Source organism: Saccopteryx bilineata, chromosome 3 (assembly GCF_036850765.1).
Source record: "Saccopteryx bilineata isolate mSacBil1 chromosome 3, mSacBil1_pri_phased_curated, whole genome shotgun sequence".
Lineage (NCBI taxonomy): Eukaryota > Metazoa > Chordata > Mammalia > Chiroptera > Emballonuridae > Saccopteryx > Saccopteryx bilineata.
This window is the reverse complement of record NC_089492.1, coordinates 267626467-267649274: the sequence shown is the minus strand read 5'-3', so window position 1 is coordinate 267649274 and position 22808 is coordinate 267626467. Positions and strand designations below refer to the sequence as shown.

Below are 22808 nucleotides of genomic sequence, written 5' to 3'. Positions count from 1 at the left end.
GGGATAATTCATGTGACAGTACCTGGCATTCACTAGCGACTGTCATATAGTAGATGCCCAGCAAATGCTAAGTTCTCCTTTTTATTCCACTTTTTCTTAAGTATCAAAGGTAGTGAAGAACTATGACTGAATCTGCATTCCAGAGCGATCTCTGTGGCCGTGGCATCGAGGATGTCTGAGCTGGGGAGTAGGCTGGATGCTCTGGGTAGGCCGTAGTTCCCTATGTCCAGCTGAGGCCGGATGAGATTTGAGCTAAGGCCACGGGGAGTGTGGGGGAGAACTTATTGGAGAAAGACTGAGGAAGTAAAATCTGCAGGACTTAGTGACTGGGAGGGATGCCCTCCAGGTTTCTGCCGAGCATGGGTGGATGGATGAACGGTGCCGCTCGCTGGGGCAGGGATCCCAGGAGGGGCGCGCCTCCTCGCGTGGGAGGCCACCAGGAGTGCCATCTTGGACACCAGGACTGGGTGTGTCTGTGGGATGTCCTGCCGGAGAGACTGTGATGGCAGCTGGATAGACAGAAGACATGGGCGATGAAGGTAAAAGGGAGTGTATTCTGTGGCCCCGAGTTATTCTTATTAATGTCAATCTACAGGGTCAAAGTCAATTTCAAGAGAAGAAGCCTATTTCTATGTTCCAACTCAGGCATGTGTGAGCACAGACATGAAGGGGCCTCACTCAATAGGTGAATGTTTCTCTCCCACACCCATTAACAGAGCACCTACTGTGTGCCAAACACTGGGCTAGGGTCAGTACTACATTATGAAAAACTTGATTTCATCCCTGTTCCCGAGAGTTTCAGAGTGGGGACACCGGGCAAACACACGGTGGCTCTCAGGAATTGTTATAACTGAGGTGTCTGAGGTGTCAAAGCACAGTGATAGCACATGGGACTTTGGAACGGCTTCATGGAGGAAGCAGCATTCTGTGCTGAGACATTCATTCAGCAAATGTTTACTGGGTGCTTACTATGTGTCAGGCACTATTCTGGGTACTGGGGATTTATTTATCTGCAAATAAAACAAACCAAAATGCCGACTCTCATGAAATTACGTTTTAGTCAGAGGGAAATAGGCAATACCAAAGATAAAGAATTAAATCCTCTGGCGCACGAGGTGGTGATTAATGCAGGAGGAAGGGGGGCGCCCTGTTCTGGGGGGGGCACAGACATTTCAGAAAGGGCCTCACTGAGAAGGTGCCCTGTGAGCAAAGACCTGAAGGAGAGAGACAGAGGGGAAGCCATGTGGCTATCTGTGGGAAGAGCGTTCCAGACGCAGCAGCAAATACAAAGGCGACGGTGTAGAGAGGCGGTGAAGAGCATCAGGGGGACCTGAGCAAGGAGAATGCAGGCAGCGAGGCCCCACAGAGAGCCTCTGTAAGGATTTGGGCTTTTAATGGAGACAAATGAGAAGCCAGCAAGGGCTCTGAGCAGAGAATGATGTGATCTGTGGATTAGCATGATCCCTTCAGCTGCTGTGTAGACAACAGACCAAAGAGGAATAGGGTGGAGGGCGGAGCCCATAGACGCTACTGGGGATGATCCGGGTGAGAGATGAGGGTGGCTTGGATCAGGTGGTCCCAGTGAGATGTAGTCAAGAATCTGGTTATGTTTTCAATGCCAACCAGGCAGGACACGTTTCACCCGGGATCTGACTGGCTGGCAGGCCTCAGCGGGGAGGGTGCCCAGAGGAAACGCAAGAATGAGGCAGGTGTGGTGAGCCAGTGTGGTGTGTCCCACCTGATTTAGTGAGAGGACTCTGGTCCCAGGGACTTCCTGGTTGGAGTTATCTGAATGCAGATGGAAAGTCAGGGATGGCAGAGCTGGGCTGGGCAGGAAGTCAGGGCTGCATAGCGACGGCCTTGGATACCAAAAGAGCTGTGGTTCTAGTCTCCCTTGCCTCCTCCTTTCCTCCTTAGCTCCCCCTAATCTAGATGCCCAGGCCCCAGGAAGGAGGGAGGCAGGGAGGGAGGGAGGCAGAGAGGGAAAGCATATTTGCCTTGCTTGGCTTTAAATCCAGTTTGCTGGTGCTGTTTATTTGTTGTATGAAGTTGCATGGTATTTCCACCCTGGGTACTTCTCTGGCATGAGGGAATGGAGTCTGACATTCAAGGCAGAGTCTCGGAGTCTCCTTTTGATGTAAAATGACTTTACTGTGACCATCACTAGAAAGATTAGCTACAGGAGCCAGTCAGCAAGCGGGAGATTCGTCAGCGTCATTCCCAGCTTGCACAGGTCTGCCGGTCCCCAACAGTCCTGCACTGGCCCTGTCTACACCAGGTGAAACTGTTCTATGCCCTTGGCCCCAGTGGTTTCATCCTGACTGCACTTGGACATCAGGAAAACCATGGTGAAAGAAGGGACACTTGGCCTAGACTTTGAGAAAGGAGTTGGGAGGTCTTTGCCAGGTAGCTCAGTTGGTTAGAACATCGTCCCAATGTCAAGGTTGTGAGTTCAATCCCTGGTCAGGGCACATACAAGACTCAACCAATGAATGCATAAACAAGTGAAACAAGAAATTGATGTTTCTCTCCCCCCCCCACCTTCTTTTCTCTCTCTAAAATCAATCAACAAATAAAAAAAATTTAAAAGGAGTCAGAGTGTGCTGGAGGGAGGAAACAATGGGGTTCTGGGCAGAGGAAACAGGGCGTTCAAAGGCAAGGTGGCCTGACGGGTGTGGCATGGTTGCCAACGGCCAGCCTTCCACCACCACACAAGTGCAGGAAGCACGAGGCGAGTTGTGGGCGGGTCCACCTGGAAAGGGAAGCAGAGACTGGCTCAGAAAGGCCTGATGATCCTGTCAGGGTTTAAATTCTACCCCGCAGGTGTCAGGAGCCATTGTCGGGTTTTCAGCAGGGAGAACAATCCCAGACCTGATTTAGTGAGATGACTCTGGTCGCCGTGTGATGAATGGGTGCTGTGGCTTGGGAGGCGATGAGGGTGGCAGGTGGGCAGACAGCAGCGAGGGGAAGAGCAAAGAGGGTGTTCCAATCACTGAAGCCTGAACTAGTGGCAATGGCAGCGGGAGTGAAGGGAAGGAAGAGAAGACAATCACATGCCAGGCTGGGGGAGAAGCAAGAGGATGCGGTCTCTTCCTGGGACTGGGCAGCGAAGGGGAGGGGGAGGGGGAGGAAGAGAGGGTGGCGAGGTCTCTAACAGGCAATGGGGCTGATGACAATGACAATGATGGTGATGGGGGACAGCACCGGCCACTGCTCCTGGGCTCTTTCCATGCTCAGTGTGAGTTCCTGAGGCCTGGCCATGCCCATGGCCTGGAGCAAAGTCAAGAGGATCTGGAGCCTGCATGGCAGGGAGTCAGCAGGACAAACAGAAAACTGGCTCCATGGGAGTGGAGAACACTGGGGATAGAAGTGACACTGAGTGGGCAGCGGGCAGCAGCAAGGGCACCGGAGCTGAGGCCGAGAATGCAATTGGGGGAGGGGCTCCTCGAGGGGAGAAGGCCAGGGAGTGGTGTCAGCACAGCGGGGACTGAGCCGCTGGAGACGGAGCAGGCCCCAGCCAGTGCATGGAGGAATCACCGGCCAGGCCCCCAGTCTACACTGTGGCATCTACGTGGACAATGCAACAGCAAGGAGTGACAGAGGGGAAGCAGATCTTGGGGAAAAGATAATGGTCCTACAGTAACCCCCCACACACACAAACACACTTTCCATCCTGCGTTGTTCTCTACCTCAGCCCAAAAGAGACGTCTTCGTCCTCTCCGCACTAAACCCAGCCTTCTTCCAGAGGTTCTCGATTTGAAGAGTGACAGCACTATTCACCCAGTGCCGTCTTGCCAGAGCTGGGGGACATCCCCAACTCCTCCTGAACCCCACACAAGTCCTGTCTGTCCTCCTAAGTGGCTCCTGACTCAGTCCCCCATCTTCACTACTGCTCTACTCTAAGCCAGCTGAGTCTAAGTCCCTCCCCCCCAGCTGCCATTCTTCACAGAGGCCGGAAAGCACGGACCTGCTGACATCACTCCCCTGCATAGGAACCTTCAATGACTCCCACTATTGCTCAGGATAAAGCAGAGTATCCCGTGGCCAACAAAGACTTGTGCGACCTCGCCTGGTACCAGTTTCTCCACCAACACTGCAACAACCCTCATCTCCTCCTGGCTCTTCTGATGCACCAAGCATCTCCCTGCTCCAGCACCTTTAAAAATGCTATTTTCTCTTTCTAGAACCTTCTTCCCTATGTCATTGGGCCTGGCTAGTCCCTCCTCAGCCTTAAGATCCTAGTCTAAGAAGCACTCCTCTAGGATTTTTCCAGAAACAGAATATCTCCTCCCCCATCATACTATTCCAGATCACCACATATTTCCCCATAATGAATTCTTTCCCACGATCAACCAATTATGCCATTTACTTAATGTCCAGACAGTAAAGCCCATGAGGGCAAGAGCCATGTCTGTTCTGTCTCCAGGATCTACCACATTTCCTGGTGTATAGCAGGCCGTCAATAAATATCTTTTGAACAAATAAATCAACCAGGAAACTGAAGCTCAGAGAGGTTAAGTAACTTTCCTAAGGTCACACAGTAGGTGGTCCAGTCAGAATTCCAGGTGAGTCTCTCTGGCACCAGAACTGTGGTTTCCTCAACTAGACCACAACTTCCTTCTTGGTAAGCCATCAGAGCTTCAGACTTCCTAATTTTAGTAACATCTCCTAGACCACGCTAGAGCTGAGGACGCAGGAAGTGAGACCCTCTGGCCAGAGCCACCCATGTACCCTGAAGGTGGCACCCCTATTCCGTGTGAATCATCCCTGCTCTCACACTCCCCTGACACCCTTGTTCCCGCACTGTCCTGTATTGATTGAAGATGCTATAAAAGTTGTTTGAAGATTTTTTTTTCACACTTTAAATAAGGCATCATATTTCATGGTTACAACTTTAGAGTTATAAAATATAACCTTCAGCTGACTCCACTGTCCTAAAATATTAATTTATACTTTCTCCTGCTTAGGCAACGGGCAGTCTGCACCGCCGGTAAGTCATGTATATTCTAAAATGTAGGTGTGTTAAGTTGATAGTTTCCTTTCTGCGTTTATGACTTTATTTATGGTCGACTCCAAGTTTCACTGAAATCTCTTCAATTAACTATAATTTTAGGCAACTATCCCTCAGCCCCCTTTGACATCTGTGGACACTCGAATGGCTCACAAATTTCAGGGAGGGACGGAGGAACCGGCATCCAATTCTTCCCACTTCCAACTCTACTGCACTCTCTCGGATGCCCAGAAGACATGGGGTCCCCAGCACTGGGCTTCTGTCCACATCCTCCCTCTTCAGGGCTACTCAGGGCCTAAGGAAATAAAAATCCCATTTGGCCCTGGGGATTTGTAAGGAGCCCCCACCTGATAGCTCTGCAAGGCTGCCACAGCCAGGGTACGAGGCCCCACAAGCCACCGTGCTCCCACGGTTCTTGCACTGTGTAGCCCAGTGTCCCTCCTGGGGTCCCAGTGACCTGCACAACCTCATCAGCCCCCCTCTTTTGAGGCTCTGGCTTTTGTCCCTCTATCCGCGGTTCTAGCAAGGGCTCCCCTTCTTAAAATTAAGAAGTTGTCAATTGCCTGAGAGCATCACTACTTCTGCCACCAGCAGCCTCCTTCCATAGATACAGTCGTCCTCCCTCACCCATGAGGGATATCTTCCAAACCCCCAGTGGATGCCTGAAACTGCGGATAGTACTGAACCCTCTATAAACTGTTATTGCCTGTGCCTACACACCTAAAGTATGATTTATACGTTAGGCACAGTAAGAGATCGACAACAATAATAATAAAATGGGACATTTATCACAATATACTGAAATAAAAGTTATGTGAATGTGGTCTCTCTCTCTCTCCTCAAAATATCGATTGTCCTGTGTCACCCTTCTTGTGCTGAGATGACAGTGTGCCTACGTGATGACAGGAAGTGAGGCACTGGGACCGCGTGCAACTGAAAACGTGCGAATTATTTATTTCTGGACTCTCCCATTTACTCTTTTCAGGCTGCAGTTGGCCACAGGTAACTGAAACAGGTGAGAGCAAAACTGCAGATTGGGGGGGATCACTCAACTCCATACCCGCCGCCCTCGGAGGGAATGAGTGTAGACAAGACGTGGTGTTCAGTTACACACCTATTCTTTGTTCTGCTCTCGTTATAGGCCAGGCTCGGGCTAACTGCTTCACCTGCATGCTCTCATTTAATCCTCAAACTGCTCTAAGAGATGGGTGCTGGATAACCCAGATTTGACAGACGAGGAGACCTGCCTGTGATTACATGTGATTACAGCTACTGCAGGTGGAATTTGAACCCAGGACACTCTGACTGCAGACCTACACTGTTGCCGCCTATTTTCGGTCTCTTAGGCCTTGTTCTCGGCCACTGCACTGCCGTCCCCCAGATGAGCTAGAGCAGGCTCCTGGAGGCACCAGCCCAGAGGGGGCTTCCCAGGTGTGAGAAGTCTCCTGCCCCCCTCTGCTCTGCCTGAGAGGCCAGAGAAAGGGGCTTTGTGCTGCTGGAGGTGGGGGAGTCTTGGGTTAGAATATTTTTTCCCCATTGATTTAAGAGACAGGAAGATAGATAGATAGATAGATAGATAGATAGATAGAGCATCAACCTATTGTTCCACTTGGTTATTCCACCTAGTTGTGCACTCATTGGTTGCTTCTCGTATGTGCCCTGACCAGGAATCAAATCCACCACCTCAGGGCACTGGGATGACCCTCTCTATCCACTGAGCCACCTGTCTAGGGCCTTGGGTTAGAATTCTTTCTAAGAATGAAAGTAGCCCCTGGCAGCCCCTGACCCCACCGTGAAGCAGCATCTGCTCCGTAGAACCACTCAGGCCCTTTCTCTGCAGTTTCTCGCCTACAGAGCTCACGGGGCAGATTAGAGAGAAGGTCAAGGGGGGAACCATGGGAGACCAGGTGATCCCTGACCCGGCGGACCCATGCAGGGGATGCACCTACAAAAGCACCGAGCTCGCAGGCTTTGGACCATCAAACTGGAGGAGCTCCAGAGGCAAAGGTGTCATCATGAGTCTCTGGCCATGGGTCACGGGACATTGCTCTCGCCTGCAGTAAACAGTGGCGGTCAAGACCATGGCTGACAGGCACACGGACTTAAGGTGAAATCCTGGCTCCACTATCCTCCAGCTGTGTGATCACAGGCAAAACACCTCACTTCTCAGAGTCTCTGTTCTCTCATCTGCCATGCGGGATAACAGTATCTTAACCTCCTAGGGTTTTTGTAAGAATTAAGTTAGGTGATGCAATGTCTGGCACACAGTTCTTGATAAATGCCAGCCAGCAGTCCCTGTGGCAGTAGGAATTAAACAATAGCTAGCTCTCCCAGAGTCATTAGCATGAGCAAGGCCCTCCGCTGTGGGCTTGGCATTTATCAACTCAAGCTCATTGCCACCTTACGAGTTAAGTACTCCTATTATTCTCATTTACAGACGAGAAGACTGGGGCACAGAGAGGCTGAGCAACTCACCCAAAGTCACTCCGCTAGTGGGTGTGAATCGAAGGCATCGGACTCCAGAGCCATATTCTGAACGGTTCTGCTAGTAACGGTGATGGCAAAGGTGAGAGGACTAGTGATCCCAGTGGGAGTATCTGGGCGCTGTGGTTCATCCCAAGGCCTCATGCTCAAGGTCCGCACTGCACTGGCATCTATGTGGTGCTTTCTGCGTGTTAATCTGATCAGCACAGTGGAGCCCAGTGTGCGGTGCGCGGTGCCCAGACCCCCTTTGCTATCTACGTCACCACCTCGGGCCTCTTAGCCCCCTCCCGATCTCTTTCTAGCTCAGAACTGCCCCCGGCCACAGTATCAACACCCCCAACTTGGACGTCTCCCAGGCATCTCAAACTGTAGCTGGACAACAGAAGCTCTCTTGACTCCCCTCTGGGCGCACACTTCCTGCTCCCTGTCCCAGTCATCCTCATCTCGGTCACCGGCATCCCCACCTGGCCAGTTCTCCAGAAAGAGCCTAGGAGTCAACCTGGACCCTTCATTCCATCAGCACCTACATCCAATCCACCAGCAATACTGTCAGCTGTGTCCCCAAGCCACGGCCTCAGTCTCTCCCCTTTCATCCGTCTTCACCATGGCCATGCTCCACCGAGACCATCATCTCCAGCCTCCATGCCTGAAACCAGCTGCCTCCTAACTGGTCTCCCAGTCGTGACTCTTGCAAACGACAATCCTTCTCCCTTCTAGCATCCAAAGTGATCCTTTAAAAAGTTAAGATAAATTGTACCATAGCTCTGCTTAAAACTCTTCCCTGGCTCCTCCTCAATGTAGTAGTTGGACCGAATCCAAACTTCTTACCCTGCTTCATCACAGCCCCATTCTCTCTACCCCCTCCCCCACCCCCGCTCTACTTTACTACATGGACCTGTTTTCTATTCCTCTAACATGTTAGGCTCTTTCTTGCCTCAGGGCCTTTGCACCAGTTGTTCCTTTGGTCAGAAATGCCTTTTTCAAGGTCTTCCTATAACAAGCTCCTTCTTGTCCTTCAGAACTCAGTTCACAGCAGACCTGTGGTGGCACAGTGTATAAAATATCTACTTGGAACGCTGAGGTTGCCCCGGACTTGCCCAGTCAAGGCACGTACAGGAAGCAACTACTACGAGTTGATGCTTCCTACTTCTCCTCTCCTCTCCCTCCTTTCTCTAAAAAAAATTAAATCAATAAAAAATAAATCTAAAAAGAGAACTCAGTTCACACGCTGCCCCCTCAGAGTCCTCTCCTGAGACAGTGCCATCTAAAGTAGGCTTCCTGGTCACTAGCTACATTATTTCCCTCCTGGCTTCTTGAAATGTGTTTATATGGTTTCCGTCTTCTGCCTCGTCGCTGCTAGAACATAAACTCAGTAGGGTCATGGAGTTTGGTCTGATAGGCATTCTGAGTATAGTGAGTCAATCAATGACTGGCTGGCACATAGTAGGCACTCAATAAAACGTTGTTGAATCCTGAGTGAATGAGTAAGCAATCCATCCTGTAAGGCTGTGACACAGGCCCCCACTTTAAAACTCAGAGGCGTTTCAGCAGTACATCGGCAACCCCAGTTCGGAGTTGGCATTGCTAGGGTTGAACTCAGGTCTCTCTGACCCCCTGCTCTTCCATGCCCACATACTTCTTCTGTTTCATATTCCACAGGTGCCTCGCCCGGGGCCAGGATATTTGGAATGCAGCTTAGCACTTGCAGCCTAGGCTTCTGCAGACCCCTTGCCTGTCTCCCTGGGTCTGGTGGCGGCCTGCAGCATTTGGCTGGAACCTCAGAGGCCAAGCATTTCTTGCTCAGGCTTTCTTCCCACCATCTGTCTCTCAGCCCCCAGCACATCTGAACGCTGTTCCTTCCATATGCGGTCCTCTTTGATCCAGGGCCAATTTCCCTCCCAAGCCTAGAGGCCGGTTGCTGAAATCCAGGGTCTACTGTCTTGTGAATCACAGAGCTCAGTGCCTCCCAGGTACCTCTGCTTTTGAAAAGGGACACAGAGCGACACAGAGGGTGGTCACAGGCCCTGTAGCCTTCCCTCTGCCTGCTGGACCAAGCCTCTATGAGCCTTGGGATGGGCCTCCTTGGAGGTCAGCCTCCCACCTGCTCTGCCCCCTGGTCCCAGCTAGTCTCTATTCCCTCTTAGTCTGAGCTGTGTCCCCAGACTGAGCCCACCTTTCAGCAGGGCACATGCCATTTCCTGTGCGAAGAAGAGGTACACAGTCCTCCAACCTGTCCCTGGAAGCCTTGGATTCAAAGACCTTGTGTCACTCAGAGCTCCTGGGCAGGTGGGCTACCTCAGGCCAGCCATTTCCCTTTGGGGCTCTATGTCTAACATGATCCTGATGGTGAATTAGACACATCCAGCCACCGTTCATTTGGCAAATATTTATGGATCACTGCCCCATGCATGAGGTTTATCCACTTATAGATGCCAGCCCTTGAGAGTTCTACACAAGAGGAAGGAAGGCCAAAAGGCTGTAATACTTCCTGAGTATGAGCCCGTTAACTCTGCCTCGACCGCGGCTCCTGGCACGGCGCACAGGGAGCCCCTCGGCTCCCGTCTAGCTCGGCCTCCTAAGAAAGGGCAGTTTACAAAATCACTTCCAGGAGACCACTGACATTACTGCGGGTGTTTCTCGGGCTATTCTTGCAGCTAGTGGCGAATGAGAAGAGAGAAATGGACTTGAAGCACAAGGGCAGGGGAGGCACTGTGGGCGCAGGGCAGGAGAGCCACATCGCAGCCCCCTCGGGCGTCAGGAAGCCCTTCTGAGCTCCGAGACTTGACATTCTCAGCTGGCTCCCCTGGTCTAACGGAAGGGGGATTCTCAGCTGCGGCTGCAGTTACTCAGACTGGACGTAGAACTGTCGGCCTGGGACTGTTTCCGAAAGGGCCGTGGGCTCCATGCTAAGGAAGCTGAACTTGACCCTGTCGGCAATGAAGACCCACTGGCAGGATTCTAAGCAGCGGGTGATGCTGTCAGATCTGTGTCTTAGCAAGTCCCCTCCAGCAGTGAGGAACGCACTGGGGGTGTGTGGTGGCGGACTGGAGGATGGCTGCCTGGAGAGGGACGCTGTGTGGCGATACAGGTGAGCGAGGAGAGGCCCTGGGCTGTCACCAGCCAGGACCCCCTGATCGGTGGCAGAGGCGGGGAGGAGAGGGCTAGTGAGGAAGGAGACTCATCAGGACATGGTGACAGAGGAGTGTGAGGTGCCCCCCCCTGGGGTGTCTGGCTGGGCCACCTTGGCCTGTGCGCCCTTCCCTGAGCTGGGAAAGGCAGCAGAAAGTGCAGGTTTGGGAAAACAGCAGTTAGGTTTTGGATATGCGCGTTTGAGGCGCACTCTAGGGAGGGGTGCAGTAGCGTTTGATCCCTGTATGGGCTTGAAGCTTAGGACAGGGGTGAGGGTAGAAACCAAAGAGTTGCCCCAAGCAACAATTAGAAGCCATGCAGTGGGTGAGAATTTCTAAGAGACACGGGAAGTTTGTAGAGAGGAAGCCACATATTTAAGAAGAGTCACCATCGTCTGAGAGGCTGAAAGAGAATCAGACTGGGGAAAAAGTCATGCCCCACAAAGGTGCCCTGTGTCCACAAATCACTGTTGTGATATAAATGCTGGGGGAGCAGCCTCATCCCAGCCCACTCTGTCCCACCCCACCAAAAGGCCAGTCCTCACTGCCCCAGGCCTGGCCACACAGACACTGGACCGCGGGGCCCTGAATCAAGCGGGCGAAAGAAGACCTCCAAGCACGGCCCTCATCACTTGTCTCTGTCTAGTGAGTTAACAAAGCAGGTATTTTAACAGCCAGTCCTAGAGTCTCTTTCAGGTGGGAGCCCTCTTCGTGCAGGAAAACACCACCCTATGCCTGAATAGCTTCCGTGGGGAGGGGAGACATCAGCTTGTAAGGAAACGGCAAAGCTGATGGACAGCCGAACTCCCGTGCCTTACAAGCCTACAGAAATCCCCAAATGGGGCCAAGGTCAGGAGGCTGCCGAGTGGAAGAGGCTGGAGAAAAAAGAGACGGTGTAATGCACACCACTGGGCAAGCCGGGGCCTGAGGAGACAGAAAGAAGCCAAGGAGAAGCTTCCAGGGAGAAGGGGCCAAAAGACGCGGAGGCTCCTGGGGGCCCACACTTCCATTCTGAGCCCTTGGTGTTGCTCAGAGCCACACTGCCCGCACTGCCACCCACCTTCCACAACGGCTGTGCTACACGCAAGCTCCTTTGTTAGTGGGTTTGTCTTCTTTGTTGGGGGGGGGGGAGGAGGAGTGTGCCAAAAAATGGGCCAAGTTCCTAAACTAAGTTGGCAAAGCAGAACCCAAAGAGGTGAGGCCCAGCAGTGAGTTCCAGGGCAAGAAAAAGCTAAAGCTGACAAAGCTTCCCGAAGGTTCTGAGCGGGACAGGGTTTGCTCCACATCAGGGAGGGACATTGATGCGAATTATACATCACGCAGTACCGGGCGACAGCCCTGCTGTCTCTTGCGCCACTTTTGTTTTATCCACATTGATGAACAGCGTAGGATATTTATAGCGCTATAAAAATGGAAGAGAACTGTTGGGTTTTGTTTTACAGCTTAAATAGTCATTTACCACCATGTTTTTTTATTATCATGTCACAACTCTGACACCCCTCCTTGGAAGGAAAGTCGGTCTGTTAAACTGTGGCATCCTTTGGGCAGGGGGAGGGCACCAAAGCCATAGGAAGGGTGGAGACCGCAGCTTCAGGCCGTGGTAAAGACACTCAGGGCCACACACCTGTAGGTAGGGGCCTGATTGGTTTGGCCATTCCTGGTACAAATTACGTAATTGGTTGGGCCATTCCTGATACAAATCACATGAAGAGGGGCATGCCCCACGTGAGAAATGGAATGTCAGAGGCAGGGACTTGGGAAGGCAAGAGCAGAGACTCCGGTTCCCTTGGGCCCCACCAAGAAGGACCAACGTGGCCAAGGCTGGGACTGTGGGTTGAGGAGGGCTAAACAAACGTGGAGTCAAGGGGCAGCTCAGATGGATGGGTTGTGGCTTGCTTGTATGGAAAGGAAGTGACAGCTGTGTCTGGACTCCAGCAGAAAGGGTGCTGCAATCAATTTGTTTTGTCTGCATTGGAGTGGGAAGAACGGGGAAGAGACATACAGGCCACGGATCGTCCATCCCAGGTGCAGACAGTACAAAGGGCGGGTGCACAGGCTGGGGGTCATTACAGAAGGTCTTCCTCAAAGAGAAAGGTAAAATTGGAACCTAAGGGAAGCTACGTGTTTCAATCGTTTCTCGACTCCTTGAAATGATCTTCCCAGCTCCAGTGTGTTCTGGGATCCACAGAACTTAAAGAGGAGAATTTCAAGAAGCAACGAGTGGTCAACAGCGCGAAGGCTGTTGACAGGTCAAAGACTATACGGGGGCCGACATAATTCCCATCCGCTTTGGCAACAAGATGCGGGATATTGGGGGCAAAGGCCAGCCCGCAGAGCAGTGATGGGAGGTGAGGAGGAGAGACAGGCTGCATGGAGCTTTCAGGACGCCGGGCGTTTCTGTTGGGACAGGGAAGCCCCGCCCTGCGCGCTGTCAGTTTTTAAAGGGTGGATAAAAAAATATGTCTGTGTATTATAACCTTAATTACGTACACATTCATAATATACGCTTCTGAGCAATATGTACTGAAAGGAAAAGGAAAGGAAATGCATGGGCATTGTGGTTAAAGCAGGTACATTTTGTGTCTTCTTCATTCTCTTTGGTATTTTCTAAGGTTATTTAAAAGTGATCATGTGTTGTTTTTATCATCCGATAAGAAGCAGGTTAAGGACTAAAAATGGGAAGGACCTGGGGAAGCCAGGGACAAGTCGGTCACCCTAGCTGGCAGCTGAGGCCGATGTAGCGCTGAAGAAAGGTAGGATTTGGGGGGCAGGGTGACTGTTGGGGTAAAGAGGTTTTGAGCACATTTGGAGACTGAGAGGAGGACCCAGTAGGAAGAGAGGCTGGATTTATAGGAAGGAGAAAAGCGTGAACTTGTCAGGGTGAGGTCTGTAGGAAACAGGGCTGGGAGACAGCCACGTGCAGAGCAGGCGGTCTGTACTGGGCAGGGAAATGTGTCTCTTCTGAGACAGTAGGGCAGGAGGGGAGGGCAGACTGGCGAAAAATACATCTGATGCTGTAGGGGAAGGAGGTTGAGAGAGTGCACACCTGAGGGGGTCAGGTGAAGGTGAGAAGACCCTAGAATACCTGGGGACCCTGTGGACCCTCAGTGTCCCCCAGACATGGTTTCCCCAGAGTTAATACCCCTCGATCTGCTGGCGTGAACACTGCTGCCTCCCCACTAGAGACTGGGTCTCTCTGAAAGCCCAGCATTCCCTCCTAATCGCCACCCGCCTGCAGCACCCTGTCTGGCCACCTACCTCTGCAGGAGGGCAGGGGGAAGTCCCACGTGGCACTGTTCTCGGAGCCAGCGTGGCAGGTGAGCACGGCGTGGCCCTCCAGGAAGAAGCCGGGGTTGCAGCTGTAGCGGACCTTGTCGCCCAGGCTGAAGGTGGAGCCCTGCTGGATGCCGTTGGGCAGCCGCCCAGGGTTCCCACACGTGTGGCTCGGTAGCACTAGGCAGAGAGGGAGAGACATGCAGCTCGTGAGTTGGGCTCCAGCCCCGTCACTCTGCTCCACGCCACTCCTCCCTGGGCACACCCCCTCCCGTCTGTCTCCTTTCTCCTGTGGGAAGGAGCTGGCCCTCTCAAGGCTGCCTCGTCCCTGAATACTCTGAGGTCACGTGCTAAGGAGGAGCCATATAAGTGAACATCCAGTTTCCTGCCTTTTCTCCCCCACAGCCCTGGATCCATCACTCAAGATGCCTGTTGGGAAAACAGATGTGTTAGGCTTGCTTGCTTGTACTTTGCTTGATGAGTGTGTGAGCACATGTCAGTGCCACATGTGTATAGTCCATGTAGGCCGGGCTATGGTTGCTTGTCCTCAGCACGAATTGAGGATTGCCTGCCCGCCCTGTGAGGAATGTTTGTGCTGTTTGTTTTCCTGCTGCAGTGAGAAGTGGTTGTCCTTGCCTGTTTGCTTGTCCGTCATTTGCAAGACTGTTAAATGGGAATAGTCCAATGCTTTCTGGCTCTGCAGTTTCTCTACCATCTGCCTGAAATTCAGTGGGAACCTGCCTGGCCTCAGCCACAGGCATTACAATGCCCCAGGGAAATCCCTGTAGCCCCTTGGGTTTGGTTGCTCTGATTTCAGACTCCCTACTCCTTCCCACAGACAGCACGGAGGGGACACAGAGCATGGAGCAGGTGCTCACTAAACCCAGTGTGGTTATTTCATGTGTGTCTGTCCTGGCAGCGAGAGGGGTACTTTGGCCCAGGAGATTTGGGGGAGTTGAAAGGGTGATTAGTGCTGGATTAGGCAGTGAGCTGGGATGACAAGAGCTTTGAGTTCTGATCCAACTGACCCGTTTAAAGCAGAAAATGGGGAGCTGGAGAATACGGTGTACAGTGTGCGACCTGAGACAAGGGCATGCCACCAGCTGCAAGGGTGTTCTCGTCACCAGAGGAAACAGTCTTGGTGAGGGTGAGAGGGTATCACGACCCACCAATCAGGAGGGAGTACCTGACCCAACTCCCCCTACCCTCTGCCTCTCTCCCCAGAATTGGACCTGCCTGTGCCCTAAAAATCATCCCAGGATGCCTCAAAAGGCAAAGGCGAAGGGACACAGACACATACAGACTCCCACTCCAATACCTCTCCATGAATCTACCTGGTGATGACTTACTGGGCCAGAGAGCAGGCTGGTGTTGATTGAGTACAGACCCAAGAACCACGGTGCTCAGGTTTGATCCCTGCCCAATGGCTTACTACTTGTGGGACCTTGAGCAAGCCTTCCAATGTCTCTGTGCCTCAGTTTCCCCATGTGTAAGGCAGTGATCACAACAGTCCCTTCCTCCCTCGTGGGGTTACTGTGAGAATTAAGTGAGTGGAAGTACATACAGTGCAGGGGACAGAGTCTGGCATACAGTAAATGTTTATACAACGTAAGTGAATCTATATTCCCAGTTCAGTGGAAGGTATGTAAGCATAAAGGTATGCTAAGTGTTACGATGGGATGGGGACCAGGTGGGGACCAAGACCAGTGTGGGTAATCATAGACGGCTACCTGGAATAGGTGGCATCCATACTGAACCCTAAGATATTAATAATAAGAAGTACCAGCTAGGCCAGAGTGTTCTAGGAAGAAGAACTCGTCATGTGCAAAGGCCTTGACTCTAGAGAGAACCTCGGAGCTCAGGGAGCCTGGAGTGAGAGGTGGGGTGGGGTGGGGGCAATGAGGAGGAATAAAGGCAAAGTGGATATGGCCGGCCCAGATTCTAAAGGGCTTCCCAGGCCCTTGCAGTACGCTCTTTCTGCCCACATTGCCAGGAACATCCTGGCAGGACCCCCTCTGTGTCCCGATGGTCTCAGAACCTGCAGAAAGAAGGCTTTCCCTTCTTCTTCTCCTCTCTTTCCAGGAGGAGACAGCTTGGTATAGAGAAGTGATTTTCAGCCTTTTGACACTTGGGGGCTGATGATGTAGCCGCCCAGAAATGGAAACGCATAGCGAATGAAGTTTTATGCAACATGGTACAAGCTGGTGCTTGATTTCCAAACTCCACACGTACAGTGCACTAAATAATGCATAAGTTTGACCAAGTGCTTTCTGCGCATGATCTGTAAATGCTCTGCACAGTGCAAAAGGTTGTTCGCAAGAGCCTACAAGTTCCAAAGCTGTCTAAGACAACCTCAATAGTATGGTCATCGATGATACAGGCTGATAAGTGGCAATCGCCCTGAGCATAAACGAATTCGACTAAGATCAGCTACAATCTTCATACAACAGCAGGGTGATTAACTCTTTTGCAGACCAGCCCGAAAGTTCTGGTGAACTGTGACTGGTACACAGACCCACAGTTAAAAATACAGTGGTGTAGAGAGAAAGGCCAGACTTTGGAAACAGCTTGATTTGTGTTTGAAACCAAGCGTTGTTACTGTCTTCAGTCATGTGGCCTCTCTGAGCCCTAGTTTCCTCAACTGAGAAAGGGGGACAGTAATATCTAGTGGTTGAGAAGGTTACTGATAATAAATGATACATGCCTGGCACCATGCCCAGCACAAAACAGGTGTTCAAAAAATGGCAGTTGCTATTTTTCCCTTGGGCTATAAGGTCAGAGGGGTGGGGCCTTGCCTGGTCCCTGGGTGTATCCTAGGAGTCTAACCCAGCGCCTGGCACTTGTAGGATCACATTTGTGTGTTCATTAATTAGTTGTTTGGAGAGTTACTCATTTATATATTAATTCCTTCATGTAACTAAAATTTATTGTGGGCCTACTGTGCTTGGAGCTATGACTATAGTGGTGCATCAAGCCAAGCGGGTCCCTGCCCTGAAGAGGCTTATGTTTTGGGGATTTATCCTAAGGAAGGGCCTTGCCCATTCTCTACCTCAACCAACCTGCTCATTAGCCCAGCTTGGCATTTCCCATCATCCCATGCTGCCGGTTTCCTTGGCATTTCCCATGATTGGCTGTTGGCTTCCATGGTGTTTCCCATGATCCTCTTGCCAGCTTGGCTGGCATTTCCCATGATCTCAGGCTACTGGCTTGCAGCAGAGGCAGTGACTGTGATGTGTGTGCGTGTGCGTGTGTGTGCACACATGGGCGCATGCGTGCGCACCTCCCCCCCCCCCCCCACACACACACTGGGGCAGGAGCAGCGGGTCAGGTAAACATTTGGAGAAGAAAGCAAGCTAAGGTGAGGGGAGGGAGCCAACCTGGGGAAATGGGCTGAGAACTCGTGTAGAACTAACGGTTCATTTTCCACAACGGGACGTAAACACCCAATTTAATTAAATTACCAATGTCAAATTTTTAATGAACCTGCTTCTGCTTTGGGCTTTCTTCCTTCAAAATTAATGACTGGAACGTCACTATAAATAAAAGTCGATTCTTTTTAAAAAGTCCCTCTCAAACACTCACTGCTCTTTACTTAATGAACTGTTCATAATCAGACCACTCTAACCTGGCACCTCCGCCAGGACTTGGGTGTGAATAATGGGGATTCCTTTCCAACCACACTGCCCTTTTCTTCTTGAGCTGGGCTCCCGAGAGGCCGCACAGCGATTACAGAGAGGGCAAATGTTGGGCTCACAGTGGCCTGGATTCAAATCTCAGCTTGTCTACCTAGAGCTGAGTGATCTTCAGACAGAAACTACCTCTCTGGGCTTCCATTCTTCATCTTAAAATGAGGATACCTTTTATTCCAAGGGTGGAGGTGTATTAGTTTGCCAGGGTTGTGTAACAAACTACCGTGAACTGGCTAGCATAAAACAGCAGATACTTCTTGTCTCTCAGTTCTGGAGGCTGGAAGTCCAAGATCAAGGTGTCGGCAGGGCTGGGATCTCTCTGAAACTTGTAGGGGAATCCTTCCTTGTTTCTTCTTAGCTTCTGGTGTTTTTCTAGCAATGTTTGGCACTCCTTGGTTGGTAAATGCACCATCCAACCCTACCTCATCACATGGCATTCTCCCTGTGTCTCTGTGTCTAAATTTCTTTTTTTTTTAAATAAGGACACCAGTCATATTGGGTCAGAACACACCCTACTGGGCTCATCTTAACTTCATCATCTAAAAAGACTCTATTCCCAAATAAGGTCACATTCATAGATACTAGGGGGTTAGTATTTTCACATATTTTTTTTTCTTTTTTTTTTTTTTTAATTTTTTTTTTATATAAATAAATTTTTATTTTAATGGGGTGACATCAATAAATCAGGGTACATACATTCAAAGAAAACATTTCCAGGTTATCTTGTCATTTAGTTATGTTGCATACCCATCACCCAAAGAGAGATCGTCCTCTGCCACCCTCCATCCAGTTCTCTCTGTACCCCTCCCCCTCCCCTCCCCCTCTCCCTCCTTCCCTCCCCCCACCCCCCATAGCCACCACACTCCTGTTCATGCCTCTCAGTCTCGCTTTTATGTCCCACTAATGTATGGAATCCTGCAGTTCCTGTTTTTTTCTGATTCGCTTATTTCACTCCGCACAATGCTACCAAGACTCCACCATTCCGCTATAAGTGATCCAATGTCACCATTTCTCCTAGCTGAATAATATACCATGGTGTATATGTGCCCCATCTTCTTCATCTAGTCCTCTATTTTTTTTTTTTACAGTGATTAAAAGCCTTTAAGCAAACTCTTGGCCAATACAGCAAGAATCCATAAATGAGTAGTGTCCTTAACATGTTCCCCAAGTCCAAGTTGGCCCCCTCACCATGCCAAATCCCTGAAAAATGCAACCCAACCACAGTTCAGTCTGTTAGGAGCTGTCACAGGGAGCAGGAGTCCAGGAAAGTTCCCCAGGAAAAGTCCGTATGGCACTGGAATTGTTGTCACCATTCTATACTTTGCAGCTCATGTCCAAGTCCCAATGACCGCTGCTTCTAGCTGGTAATGATTCAGGTAGACTATTTTCACATATTTTGGTGGGGACACAATTCAAGTTATAATGGGGCTACTGTACAGATTAAATAAAATTAGATTTATATTATCTGCTCTTGAGTGCCTGGTATGTTTTGGGCCCTGGGGTACAAGTTTATTTAGTCCTCAAAACTATCCTCTGGGATGCCTATTATCTTCATTCTACAGATGAAAAACTGAAGCACAGAGAGCTTAAGTAACTTGCCCAAGGCCACACAGCTAGAAGATTTTTTGAAAGAGTTAGGTGGTGACTCTAGGTCTTTCTGCCTCCAGCAGTTAGCGCTCCTAATTGGAACGTGATACAGCTTCTGACAGAGACAAGGGGACCAGCACATAGTGGGTGCTTAACAAGCAAGGGTTCCTCTTCTTCCTTCATCATTCTAGGTACTGTGACAAGTCAAAAGGGTAGATTATCTGAGTGCCCAAATTTAAGAGCCTGTTTTTATTTTTTTTTTCTCTCCAGTCCAATTTGCCAATCCTGTACTTTTTAATAATGTCAAGGGCAGCATTTCCAGTGCGGTCTTTTGTAATGTGTCTGATGCACAACTTGCTGGACAGACAGAGGAGATTGGAGATGAGCCACAAAGCGAAGACTTTCTAAGGCACGCGGTTCTTTGATTTTTCGATTTTGCCCGTGTGTTTCTTGGCACAGACATTATAACCGTTCGTGCTCTCCTGTCTACAGAACTTCCCTTTGATTGCTCACAAAATGAAGAGTGGGGTATTTACATCCAACGCAGCCCAGAACAGTATTATTAAAGCTGTGCCTGACATTGAACAATTCCATTGTAGATTAGCAGTGGGGAATTTTGCCCCTTTTACAAAGCCGGGCTTATGCCAATCAACATATAATATTCTCAGTGATTGTATGACAATGAAGCTCCTCTGTGGCTGAGGAGCTGCAAAAGCTACATCCTGACTCCTTTTATTTTTAATTTGAGACTTTGGTTCCCCTATTAGAATGAAGAGCCGTTTATGCTGTCTGGACAAGCACCCTCCATATGTTTTGATTTCTTATCTCCATCAAGTAACTTGTTTCATCTCCTTGGCCGCACGGTTGATACAAAGCTGCAGGATGGCTGGGAAGAAGGGTTCAGGGAGAAGGATTTAGTCTGCCACGACCCTGAACGTGGAAAGAGGAGATGGCGTGTGCGCGCGCGGAGTGCGCATGCGTACGCGGGATTGAGGGATTGTAGGCATGGCCATGGAAAAAAGGAAAAAAAACACCACTATCTTTCGAGTACCTACACTGTGACAGGCACTTCTGCATCACACATAACCTCCGTTGATCTTGATCTATCCCTTACTTGCAGCTGTTTGGCCCTGTAAACATAATTTATTGCACATCCTCAGTGTCGAGTGCTTTGTACACATATCCATCCCCAAAGAGTTGTCCATACTTGCTGCCTCCACTTCCTCTCCTCCCATCTGACATATTATAGTTTTTGCTATATTCATTTGTTTGTTATTTTTCTCACCCTGCTGAATGGAAGCCCCATGGGAACAGATATATTTTTGGTTGATTTGGTTCACTTCTGTGAACAGTGCCTGATGTATAATAATACCTCGATTAAAATTTATTAAATGACTTAATGATCTTATTTAATCCTCCCGACAACCCATCAAAAGAGAGGCCATTATAATCCCTCGCTGAGATAAGCATGATTGATTGCCAGAGAGGTTGGGGCATTTTCCCAAGACTGCACAGCTCACGGGAGGGTGCAGCCGGGTTTCTGCAGCAGTGCCTGGGGGCTCAGCCCATGTACTTCCTGCCTCCGCTAGGCCATTCTTACATTGACCATTCCTCACAGAGTCCGTGGTGGCTGGTGGACCTTAAGACACCCCCCTAAGGGATTCATACCCATTCTCCTTGTAGGGATGATTTAGGGTGACAACCAGGCAAGTTGCCACCTAACCTGGTCCTGTATATTTCCTGCCACCTGTCAGTCAAACAAAGGCAGGGGCACCAAGGCTTCTGCTGGAGTATGGCAGCCATGAGGCTGCAGGGTCCTGTCCTGCAGGCCTCTCCCTGGCCATCGTAGGACATAAGCTCTCCAATGTGAGCCCATTCTTTTGGCTCATGTTTGCAATTTTGCATCAGAGTCATGTGGGGTGTTTTATAAGGATACGGATGCCTGGACCCTGTCCCTAAACACACTGAATCAGAAATTCAGATTCACTGACTGCAAAGCAGAGCTGAGATTGGGAATAATTCATGGTAAGCTACTCACATAAGTCATGGCATTAGCCCGGTTGGGTTTCCCTCTCTCTGAGCTGTGTACTGTTCACCCTCTGTTCCTGTTGCAGGGCTTTGGCTGCTGGATGCAAGGCTAACTCTTCCCTTGAGCTTCTCTGTCCTCCATAAGTCACACTCTCCCTACCCCTCCCTTTCATTTGAAGACCCTGGGCATTTGTCCCCTGGACTTTTGCACCCAACTCTGAAGTCCCTGCTGCTGGCTTTGCCCCCCTCCGATGCATTGCCCCACTGATGCCAGAATGAACGTTCAAGAATGATAAACTCGCCACGGTCCAGCCCTATTCACCTGTCAGGCACATACATGCCAAAAGTGGCTTCCCTGTCACCAAGGCACACGCAGAAGCAGGCCTTCTGATCGTTTGCATGATTGATACAAGAACAAATAATGATTTGAAAGATTAATAAAAATAAAAGGGAAGAAAAAGAACCCTTGAGAACCTTCCCATTGCTGTCAGGATAAATCAAGCGTCGGCTTCCGCTACCCCATCCTCCTGTGGTCTGCCTCCTGCTGACACTGCCTGTTTTCTCTCCCGCTTCCCCGTCTTGTCCCTCCACCATCACTATCCCAGACCACAGGCTCCCCAAGCGCACCTTGCTTTACTCTAAAGTTCTCTATCTGGCAAACTCCTACTCATCCTTCAAGATCACACAGAAATGTCACTATCTCTGTGAAGCCCTCCTTATGAGAATATTCTTTTTTTTTCCTATTATTTATTTTTATTTTTATTTAGACAATTAAATTTAACAAGGTGACATTGGTCAACTAGAGTACATAGCTTTAGAGAAAACATCTCCGCATCATTTGGACCCATCACCCAAAGTCAAATCATCCTCCATCAACTTATATTTGTTTCTCTTATGCCCCTCCCCCTCCCCCACCCCTTTCCTCTCCTCCCTGCCTCTCCCCCTGGTAACCACTGCATAACTCTTATCTATGTCCATGAGTCTCAATTTTGTGTCCCACCTATATATGGAATCATACAGTTCTTAGCTATTTCTGATTTACTTATTTCACTCAGTATAATGTTCTCAAGGTCCATCCATGTTGTTGTAAATGATACTATGTCATCATTTCTTATGGCTGAGTAGTATTCCATAGTATACATGTACCATATCTTCTTTTGTGAAGTCCTCCGTGATACCCCTGGTGTCTTGTATAAACTGTAAAATCCTGCAATAGCATATTCTGAAAGAATGTAAATTTGGGAATAACGTGACTGACAATTTGTTCCCAGAACCCTGGAACTCCCAGCCCATTAACTCTCTAGGGGCTCCTTCTGGTCATTTCATTAGTTTTGCAATCTCACAATTCCATGTCTTACACTGAATTTTGGGCAATCTCACAATTCCATGCCTTACACTGGATTTTGGGCACCCAACTTATGAAGGCATTTTGGGGTTTTACCTGCATTTCAATTCCTGCTCTTTTCATACAACACTGCAATTCATTCATCCATTACTTTTTATAACACCCTGTCTTTCAAACAGGAGCTGAACCTGCTTGTAATTGTTTGTTTAGGTGTCTATTTTCATCTCTACACTCCCTGGAGGGGCAGGAGTGACATTGCATTC

At 50.0% G+C, this 22808-nt stretch overlaps 1 protein-coding gene across 2 annotated transcripts in view; it reads right to left on the bottom strand.

The window, feature by feature from the left end:
- CSMD2 (CUB and Sushi multiple domains 2) overlaps positions 1-22808 on the bottom strand; it is a 606087-nt gene that overhangs the window by 391908 nt on the left and 191371 nt on the right. For both annotated transcript variants that reach the window (XM_066269721.1, XM_066269723.1), the window contains exon 4: positions 13882-14076. In XM_066269721.1, the coding sequence (XP_066125818.1) occupies positions 13882-14076 (195 nt within the window). The remainder of the gene's footprint in view (positions 1-13881; positions 14077-22808) is intronic.